The 9,176-nt window shown below is 36.6% G+C and overlaps 2 protein-coding genes across 5 annotated transcripts; one reads left to right on the forward strand and one right to left on the reverse strand.

Moving 5' to 3' along the window:
- Positions 1-446: 446 nt before the first annotated feature.
- On the forward strand, positions 447-3,363 carry LOC143894688 (tubulin glycylase 3A-like). The gene is made up of 11 exons (XM_077401214.1): positions 447-557; positions 657-1,059; positions 1,131-1,264; positions 1,331-1,423; positions 1,518-1,693; positions 1,763-1,901; positions 1,997-2,210; positions 2,310-2,400; positions 2,492-2,662; positions 2,728-2,984; positions 3,056-3,363. Exons 1-11 carry the CDS (start codon positions 447-449, stop codon positions 3,208-3,210), a joined length of 1,944 nt encoding a protein of 647 aa, XP_077257340.1. The 3' UTR covers positions 3,211-3,363.
- A 100-nt stretch (positions 3,364-3,463) lies between these two features.
- Positions 3,464-9,176, reverse strand: Arglu1 (Arginine and glutamate rich 1). 4 transcript variants are annotated; one of them, XM_077401268.1, is made up of 6 exons: positions 8,781-9,176; positions 8,395-8,538; positions 8,126-8,173; positions 7,590-7,851; positions 4,828-4,911; positions 3,464-4,751 (listed from the first exon to the last, which is right to left on the reverse strand). In XM_077401268.1, the coding sequence occupies exons 1-6, from the start codon at positions 8,921-8,923 to the stop codon at positions 4,587-4,589; spliced, it is 846 nt and encodes a 281-aa protein (XP_077257394.1). In that variant the 5' UTR covers positions 8,924-9,176; the 3' UTR covers positions 3,464-4,586. The 4 variants fall into 4 exon arrangements, with proteins under 4 accessions (XP_077257394.1, XP_077257395.1, XP_077257396.1 ...); XM_077401269.1 differs by having other exon boundaries at positions 7,590-7,815; positions 8,781-9,168; XM_077401270.1 differs by lacking the exon at positions 8,126-8,173 and having other exon boundaries at positions 8,781-9,167.

The following is a 9,176-nucleotide window of genomic DNA, read 5'->3' on the forward strand; positions in this document are numbered from 1 at the left end:
ATAATCAGTAAAGAAAAAAAAGTATAATCAGAGAATAAATAAAAATGACGAAGAGAGACTTTTCAAAAGATTAGATACTAAGATTTTAAGCATTCTCAATTAGAAGAATGCAAAGAACGAGAAAAAAATTATTTCCAAATTATTTGTTTGATCCCGAAGCATCAAGGTGAGATTCAAAAGCTAGTCTTTCAAAATCCTGCGATATAAAAATACATATTTAGCTGAGTCAATAAAGAAGACATTGAACAGATATGTTGGTCGTGAGAAAAGATTCGCGTAATATGAATGTAGGTCATTGAGTCACACGATAATCGATAAGAGCACAACGGAAGCAGTAAATTGTCAAGTCCGAAAACCAAATTTCGCGTGCATGTAAAAGACCATTTGAATAAAAGCTAAAAATCTAAAAGCATAATTTTTACAACTTCAAAATTTAAACATAAAAAATGCATTGCGACAGTGACAATTCGGTAGTTTGCGCAGACAGTCGATCTAAATGGCAGATAACTTTATCCTCGAAAAATTGCACGGTCAAGAAACATTTCGAAGGTTGGCAGGTAGGCAGGGATCGAAAGAATTCATTACGGATGTATCTATTACATATTTCCGTGATTTACCTACTTCACTGTTAGCATCGTCGTTTCATAAACTCGTAGATTTGCCCAAAAAATGCGAGCAACGGAGAAAAAGATGTGCGATTGATTTTAACGGTTCCAAAGTTGGAAATTAATTCGCAATGCGCGGCCGAGACGATTAAAACCGCGGATGCCGAGATCTGTTGCAATCGCGAGGATCTCGAAGAATTGTTAGGAGCAGAGGACAAAGAGAGCGATCGAGAAGACGGAAACATAATATTGACGGATTATTTAAAATTGGTAACAAATGACGAAGCCAGAATAAATCTTCTACTAAAAATTTTGACGAAAGCCGTAAACGAGCACAAATGTTACGTGATTTGCGGTACGTTTCCGGCTCTGAGGAAACCGTTGACGGATAGAGGCTGGATCGAGAAAAGAGCTATTAGGAAAATGATATCAATCGCTCCTAATGCGTACGAAGGTCCGCGTATTTTTTTATTTCTATTTATGATCGTTATTAAATCAATTCAAAAGTCAATGTCTTTTTCTTAGATGGTTTACAGCAAATAGAAAAATTGCTCCGAATTCCTGCAGATCTTATGTGGTATACGAACAAGAGACCTATTATAAGAACGGACGACAAGACTACAGTGAACAAATTCGCTGGTAGCTATTTTACGTCCAAGGTAATTTTATTCTTAAATGTGTGCATTGCAAAGTATATTTTAATTTTAAGTTAGCGAAATATTTAGGTTGACATGTGTAACAATTTGGAAAAAGCCTATTGGTTTTACGAAGCAGGTGTATCAAACATACAGTTTCCTCGATGCTACAATTTCAATCAAGTACGTATGTATTATGTGTGTGTGTGTGTATGTGCATATACGTGTAAATTATAAGATTAAAATATTAATATATACTTTACATTAATTTGAATAGTCAGCACAAATGGAAGAGTTCATACAGGATTATTACATCACTGCGTGTTTCGGAACTTTAAAATGGTTCTCGTTGCTCGCCAATTTGGTAGGACCGAAGAACACCTGGTCCCCAAATGGAACAATCCCCGTAAATGCAATTTCCTTCGCCTTGGAACGCTGTATAGAATATATAAGGTTGTAAACCAATATTATTCGCATTGTAAAACAGTGCATTACATAAATACTGATACGAAATGTTTTTAGTATTCAAATACATGAGGACATAGACCGTACAGATTATGAGAATACACCTCTTTCTGCTTGGCACCAATTTTTAGATTGGTATCACGATATAATATACAAGCGTGTTTTATTGAAAGAAACCGATAAAGTTGACATAGATGTACGTATAAACATTGTAGTTTCCTTTTTCTAATAGTATATTCTGATATACAAAAATTTGAAGAAAAAGAACACTGTAATTAAAGAATTTTGTAGGAGCTTGTAGCATCTGTGCGCGATATAGTAAGAACAATGATTAAGTACCGACCGCAAAATAAGATCGATGGTATAAGAAATATATGGATTTTAAAGCCAGGCGACGATAGTTCAGGACGCGGAATTGTTCTACAAAGTTCTTTGGTTGATATTCTCGCCAAGGTGAATCAAGCAGCGAAAGAAAGTGTTGCGTATGTCGTGCAGAAATACATAGGTATCATTTGCATTTAACGCGATGTACTAGGATATAGAATAAGATGTTTTAAGCGGTATTATTCATTATTAGAGTCACATTTGCAATTATAATTTACAGAACGACCACTGCTTGTTCATAAGACAAAAATAGATATTAGGCAATGGTTTCTGATAACTAGTACACAGCCTCTCGTCGTGTGGATGTACAAGTATATTTATCATTTTTCTTGATCTTATTAAAATTTATGCTACAAATTAAATAACTTAATAACTTTCAATAACTTAAGTTATCTTGACTAGGGATATTTTAATACGATTTGCTTCGAAAAATTTCACCCTCGGTAATTTTCACGAGTCCATTCACTTGTGCAACACGACGGTACAGCTCAAGTACCGAAAATTACCAACATGTAATTCCGACTTACCTGAGCAACGTCATTGGAATCTTCAAGACTTCAGGGATTATCTTCAGTACTTGTCATACTTTCTCTTACTTGGAACTTAAAAACTATTTAATCAATTAATTACTGATTTAGATCGCGCGGTCAAGAGTTGGCTTGGGAAACGACAATCAGGCCGGGAATAAAGCAAAACCTAATAGGAGCACTTCTGGCGTCGCAGGACAATATGGTAAATCGTAAGAACAGCTTTCAATTGTACGGTGCTGATTTCGTAGTGGCCGATGATTTTTCGGTATGGCTGTTGGAAATAAATACCAATCCACGATTACATCCACCAAGCAGCAAAGTCACCGCGAAGCTCTATCCGGAAGTAATCGAAGATGCAATGAAAGGTATGCTGATTAGAGAAATAAAAATATATATTATATTAAAAAAATCATATTATACACGTTATAATCTTTAGTGGTATTAGATCGGCGTAAAAATAAAAAAGCATCCTACGGAAGATTCGAATGTATTTACAAGCAACGCAATCCATTTTGCGGCATCAATATTTTGGGACAAGGCACGAGTCTAGGTATTCGTGGCAAGGGTTTATTCGTTACGAAATCATCGTGACATTTCTGACGTAACACGGCTATCTAAAGTGACATCGCCGAAATTCATCTGTCAGAAAGTCTATTTTACAAAGAACCGTTTCAATCTCGATCATAATCTGCTCGGTAACGCAAGCAATTTCGTATTAGCATATAAACAAAGTTGCAAATCGCTATGTACGTGTGTATAAAAAAAACACATTTGTGTTCTCCTTTCTCAATACTAGATCCTGCATAGCGTGCGATGAAGTGGGGAAATAATCGTAGAGCAGTAATTTATTAAAAACGTGTTTATATTATACAAGTAACAATGTTGTAGGTATACAATCCTATATAGACAAAATGTTTTTCTTTTTACGGAACAATGCGTACACATCGTTACACGGTTAACGTAGATAGGATTATGTCACGCTCCATGGCTCCACATTCATTATTCACGTACAAAATCACTCAGTTTTGTAATTTTCAAGATCATTGTTATTTAATTTGATTTTTAATCGTAAAACATATCGTTTCATTTTACCGTTTTGTAGAATAAACATATTCCGTATCAGATCGAAATGATGGTAGATCATTTAAATAGTGTAAAGTGTTATAATATAATTGTAAAAAATAGCTATCCGGTTTTTACAGTACTTTCAAAAAAATCATTGTTAACATACGTTAACATATTCTAAAGTTGTTAAAAAAAAACAACTGTTAGAAAAAAAGGAATCATATTTCTCATAATAAATGTCATTCGGCCAATTTAACAGTATAAACAATTTGTTATTATTGCAACATGATCTGACGTGATATATGTGATTTATCTCATTGAAATAAAGTCGATTTTTATATCGCGAGGGTAATTTTTACGACGTACAAATCGCATATATATATAAATCATGGGAAAACATCTAAATGGGTCAGAATATGCTTGTGTCAGATAGAACGAATCAAATACGCGAAAAAAATACACGAAAAAGTACGATGTATAAAATCGAAGTTGTTTGATAAGTTAAAAGTACTAGTGACCGTTACAATAATTTTGTATATTAAAAATTTATATTCGCTCACACACATACTGATGATAGCATAATCTCACGTAACATGAAATCCCATCTGTATCCGTGTTAAAATCTCACAAGATAAGAACTGATTATTTAATTTTGATGCATTTCATCGTCATCACAATTAAATAAAATTCGATCTTGTTGATTTCAACAATCACTTTGAATACATTAGGGTGAGCTTTGTATCTTATGTTACTGCACTTATCTATGTACCTAGATAGGTATACCATATACCTACATAGATACAGTCTGTAATAACTGTTCTCGCGAATCAAGTACGAAAACTGACAAGATTTCGTGTACATATCACATGTAAAAACTGCATGAAACAATACAAATACTAAACTTACGTAACCGATTTTAGCGTAAAGGATAACTTAGGCCTTGAATTATTCTTGCCCAAGATCCTCTTTTGCTCCTCCTTAACACGTTTTTCATGTTCCTTCCTCATCTTTTGCCTTTCTTCTTCCATTAACCGTTGTTCTTCAACCATAGCCAATCTTTCCTCAGCCTGAGGTTAAACATGCATTAATCGCATATTACCTCGCACGCACATTTCGTAAATTATATTAATATTGACAACCTACCAATTTCTTCTGAGCCTCCTCTATCTTTCTGTTGTTCTCCTCCATAATCCTCTCTAGTTCCTCACGCTTCTTCCGCTCTTCCTCCTACAATGACAATAAAATAGGTTTACACAAAGCAATGATGTTGTTGATCACCATCTGTTGTTACATCGTTCGAAATCATAGTGCTGCTATGTCAACAGCCTAGTGTTACACATCCTAAAAACCTTTATGCAGGAAAGTTTGGGACGTATGAAGTTTTAAGATCGGATTTCGAAAAAAAGGATGGCTTATCAAGAAAGATAATCACAAAGAGTGACAGAAGACGTGTGTTTTGTTTTGTCTAAACATAGTTCCTTCTTTTTGTGTCAAATGCGAACGCTGTTTCTCTGTTTTCAGACTGTCCAAAGGAAAATACAATGATTTAGGATGTTACTTAAACACGAGAAAAAATTAATTTCTTACAACTTTATACAAATTAGTGTGCATGCAAGAACGTACATGAAATTTCAATTTTCCCTTTCGTAAACGCGATACTGCAACGTTCTGATAAGTGCATAATAAAAACTCAATGTGATAAGTGTGTGTGTGTGTGTGTGTGTAATGTTATTTGTAACATTATATCTGTAAGTAGACGAGATTTCTAAATGAGGTCTGTATATAATAATTCAGAAACTAATACCCTACGGTACATTCATATGAATGGTTGTTGCCATCCGCCCGACCTGTCGATGGAAATTCGTTGTGTCCTATGGTAATAATGTTTAGCGAATCTATAAAATGAACCCTAGCATATGGTCTCTCTGGTACAAAGTGTTGAAATAAAGAACGATGATAAAAATATCGGTATAAAATGAATTATGAATATATAAATTGGATAATACCTGAATGAAGCTCACGCCACCACGCGTAGGGGATGCCTTCTTCATCGAGAATCATTCAGCAGTGAGTAAAAAACCGGCATCTTCTGTTGGTAGTCAGTAAGGAAGGTGACCTATATATCGCTAGGTCGTGCTTTGTCGCTATGGGATTCTAATTCTGTCCCCTTAAAGTCTCTACTTCTCCCTTTCGAATAAACTTTTTCCCAAACTTGTACAGATATAACATATTTGGTGCAAACCCAATGTGCAAAGCAACGAGAGTATAATCTCTGATAAATTTGTAATCAGGATTGTTGTCCAGTCGACGAGTGAGTTTTGACTTTTCAAAGGTGAAAGTAAACAATTGTGCATGGGACATAAAAATGTAGTAGCAAATAAAGTCCTAGTCAACGAAATAAAATAAAAAGAAAATTTGTGACAAATCTATTAGATTTTCCTAATACGCAAATTAAGTAATAGGATGCTTTACTATAATTCAGTATTTCTAAGTAATAACTATTAGACAAAATTAAAAATTAAAATTAAAGAATCTAACGATATCGCAGAAATTAGTTGGGTATCATTGCATCAATTCTCTTGAATTCAAAAGATAGTGTACTTATATATTCGATAGAAATATAATTAAAATATTTTTTTCGTAAGCAAAATATAATGATGCGTAAGAATAAGTCATATTGAAAAAAACGATACTTTTTCATACATTTCTGTATATCTGCGTACACGTCGTAACTCTAATTATATGAACATAATTAAATAAAAAAAGTCTAAATTAATAGTGAATCGTAACTTATTCTTCTTATTTATGGTGCTCGACATAGATGTTTTATGCAGCATCAGTAACGTATAATATATCGCTACTAGTGATTCAACTGACGGTAACAACTGCTCTCAGGGAAGAATATTACTTTCCTATGGTTTCATATAAAAATAACTTTATTTCAGACTCAAGGAAAACTTCTCTCGTTCAATAAATTACAAAGTTTGGGATTGTTACTTTTTCTATAATATCTTCTCTTTTCTGCTCTCTTAAAGACTGTACGATGCGATAACGTGGACAGTCACACACGCGAACATTTTCTTTTTTTTAACTAGCTCGAGTAAGTTTATAAGAAGCCTGATACAGGTGGACGCGTCAACATACACAACAATTTTAGAAACTGCGAGCGAAGACTGCTGATCCAGACAAATCAGAGCAGTTTGAGCACAATTTCTAGAATCGTTGACACGAATGTCAATTCAGATATCGCGTGATGAAAAAGGTTATAATGTTGTACAGAGATATATAAATATGTATACATGGTACAATTTGATCATAAATAACCGATACATGCGCCTATGTAGCAGCATTTCTTTCATAATAATATAAAGTACGGCTTCTCAACAACGCGACCTCAGTGGATGTTGAGAAGTCAAAGCAGTGTGGTTTCTTCGCTCAATCTCTCACGATACAATCGCGAACCACAATGCTTCTAGCCCAAACGCTGTGATCATAAATTAGAATCAACAGAATTGACTTTACAAGCTCAATCTCGCATATTTTCCTAGGGGCAGTGCAATTTGCAAATCCTGTAGTTTTAAGACATCAAAATTGAAATATTCAAGAAGATCCACAAATTGCACTTGGTCCGGCCTAACAATTACAATAACGCTTCAATATATCTTCTGAACGTCTTCATCAATTACTATAGACTCGATATTCTACAAATCTGTGATATAACAGTACCTTTGAAATGTATACGCAATAATATAAATAATATCAACTACGGTTATTCTTTGGGAAAATACATTTCTACGTATGGTTCGATTTTGAAACGGTCACTAAAAGAATACTAAATTTATTTCCCGCTGATCACAACAGCGCTTGGGCTATCACCGACCAATATTTCTACGGATAGATCTTACCTCTCTTCGTTTCTCCTCCTCACGTAGTTTCGCTTGTCTCCATTCCATCTCCTCCATCATTTGACGCTCCATAGCCCTCTTGGCCTCTTCCACCCGCCTTTGCACCTCCGCATCAATTTCCTCTTTACGTTTCTCAAGCTCCTCTTCTACCCTCTTCCGTACAAGTTCTTCTATACGTTTGGCGGCTTCTTCCTCCACCATCTTTTGTTCCACCTCGCGTTGACGTCTGCAGACAGATAAGCAGCGATCTTCTTCCAGAGCACTGTTTCAGAATCATTTTCTTGTACAAAAGTGAAGTTAATAGCACGCCAAATCTTAATTAGACTTAAAAAGTTGTAATTTTCTCAAAATCTATAATTATTTGAATAAACGATCGAAATTTACAGAACGTGACAGAGATAAAAAAAGATGTTATCGAAAGATTTAATACACGCGTACGTCGCGCACGTTTCTTTTTGCAAAAACGTATTACAGTAAAAACTCTGACGAGTTTTGAACAGATAAACCACCACCGTGAAATAATTACACATTCTTACCCGACCGTGCTCGTGGTGAAGATTTTGTTCATTAATTCTTTCTTTTTCCTGACAACATAATTATAAAAAAAACAGCGTATAACAAAAATTTGGATTATGCAAAATAAATACACATGTTCCACTCGATACGCAGGAGAGAGGAAAAGCAACACGAGAGAAGAGAAAAAAGCTTGGGAAACGTATCGATACGTCAATAATCTCGTTCTTTTCCAATCCTAACGCAGATTATCAAGGGGAACATCGTCAACATTGTCGTTCAACGAGCATACCTTTGCCGCTCCATTTCCGCTAGCCTCTCCACCTCGTCCATCTTTCGATCCCTGTCCCTGTACGAGCGTTTCTTGTGACCGACGATACGCACGTCGTCCGACGCATCCGAGCCAGTGCTGGACGACGCAGAGTGGGATCGTTTTCTAAACAAATGGTTAAACGAACAGCGTTAGTATCCAAAACCTGGATTAATCGTTCGTTAAATTGAACGTCCGAAAGTCTACGGCACGACGCAGGAAGATACGCGACGGTTCGCGGATCCGCAACGTTTTAATTTATTTTTCCATCGTCACGAACACGGGGTGCGACGTGCGACGCGCGACAAGATGGCCGCGCGTGCAGCAAGATCGAAATCTTTCGACGCGCGAACCGCGGAGACACGCACCTGGACTTGGAGCTACGCTCCTTCGGCTTCTCCGAGTATTTGTTGTTGGAGTGCTTCTCGCGCGACTTGGACCGCTTGCGCGAGTGCTTGCTCTTGTGACGCCGTCTGCTCGGCGATTTCGATCGGGAACGCGACCGGCCCATCTCCCCGAGCCCGACCGTCTTTCCACTACCGGATGCAGCCGCGATCTCGCTGGATTTTTCGCCGAGGGCCGGCCCTACCGTCTTGGATCCGAGTTGACGCGAATTCACCGTTGCGAGAGACCAGACGAACGATATCCAAACCCACACCTTCCAGTTCGGTCCAGTTGCCCAGTTGCGCACCGCGCGCTACTCGACGCTCAACTAACTGGCGGCCATCTTTAAATCACGATGCTTCGACTGGCCGCTGGCTTCG

Source organism: Temnothorax americanus, unplaced genomic scaffold (assembly GCF_048541705.1).
Source record: "Temnothorax americanus isolate GAGA-0224 unplaced genomic scaffold, ASM4854170v1 Scaffold14, whole genome shotgun sequence".
NCBI classification, from domain to species: domain Eukaryota; kingdom Metazoa; phylum Arthropoda; class Insecta; order Hymenoptera; family Formicidae; genus Temnothorax; species Temnothorax americanus.

Bases quoted from the DNA above. Each gene is read 5' to 3' on its own strand.
- LOC143894688 (XM_077401214.1), top strand. From the start codon at position 447: ATGCATTGCGACAGTGACAATTCGGTAGTTTGCGCAGACAGTCGATCT. The intron at 1,902-1,996 runs GTACGTATAAAC...AGAATTTTGTAG, and splicing joins CCGATAAAGTTGACATAGAT to GAGCTTGTAGCATCTGTGCG. The intron at 2,211-2,309 runs GTATCATTTGCA...TATAATTTACAG, and splicing joins TGTCGTGCAGAAATACATAG to AACGACCACTGCTTGTTCAT.
- Arglu1 (XM_077401268.1), bottom strand. From the start codon at position 8,923: ATGGGCCGGTCGCGTTCCCGATCGAAATCGCCGAGCAGACGGCGTCAC. The intron at 8,539-8,780 runs GTGCGTGTCTCC...CCATTTGTTTAG, and splicing joins GAGCGTAGCTCCAAGTCCAG to AAAACGATCCCACTCTGCGT. The intron at 7,852-8,125 runs GTAAGAATGTGT...ATTCTGAAACAG, and splicing joins TTCACCACGAGCACGGTCGG to TGCTCTGGAAGAAGATCGCT.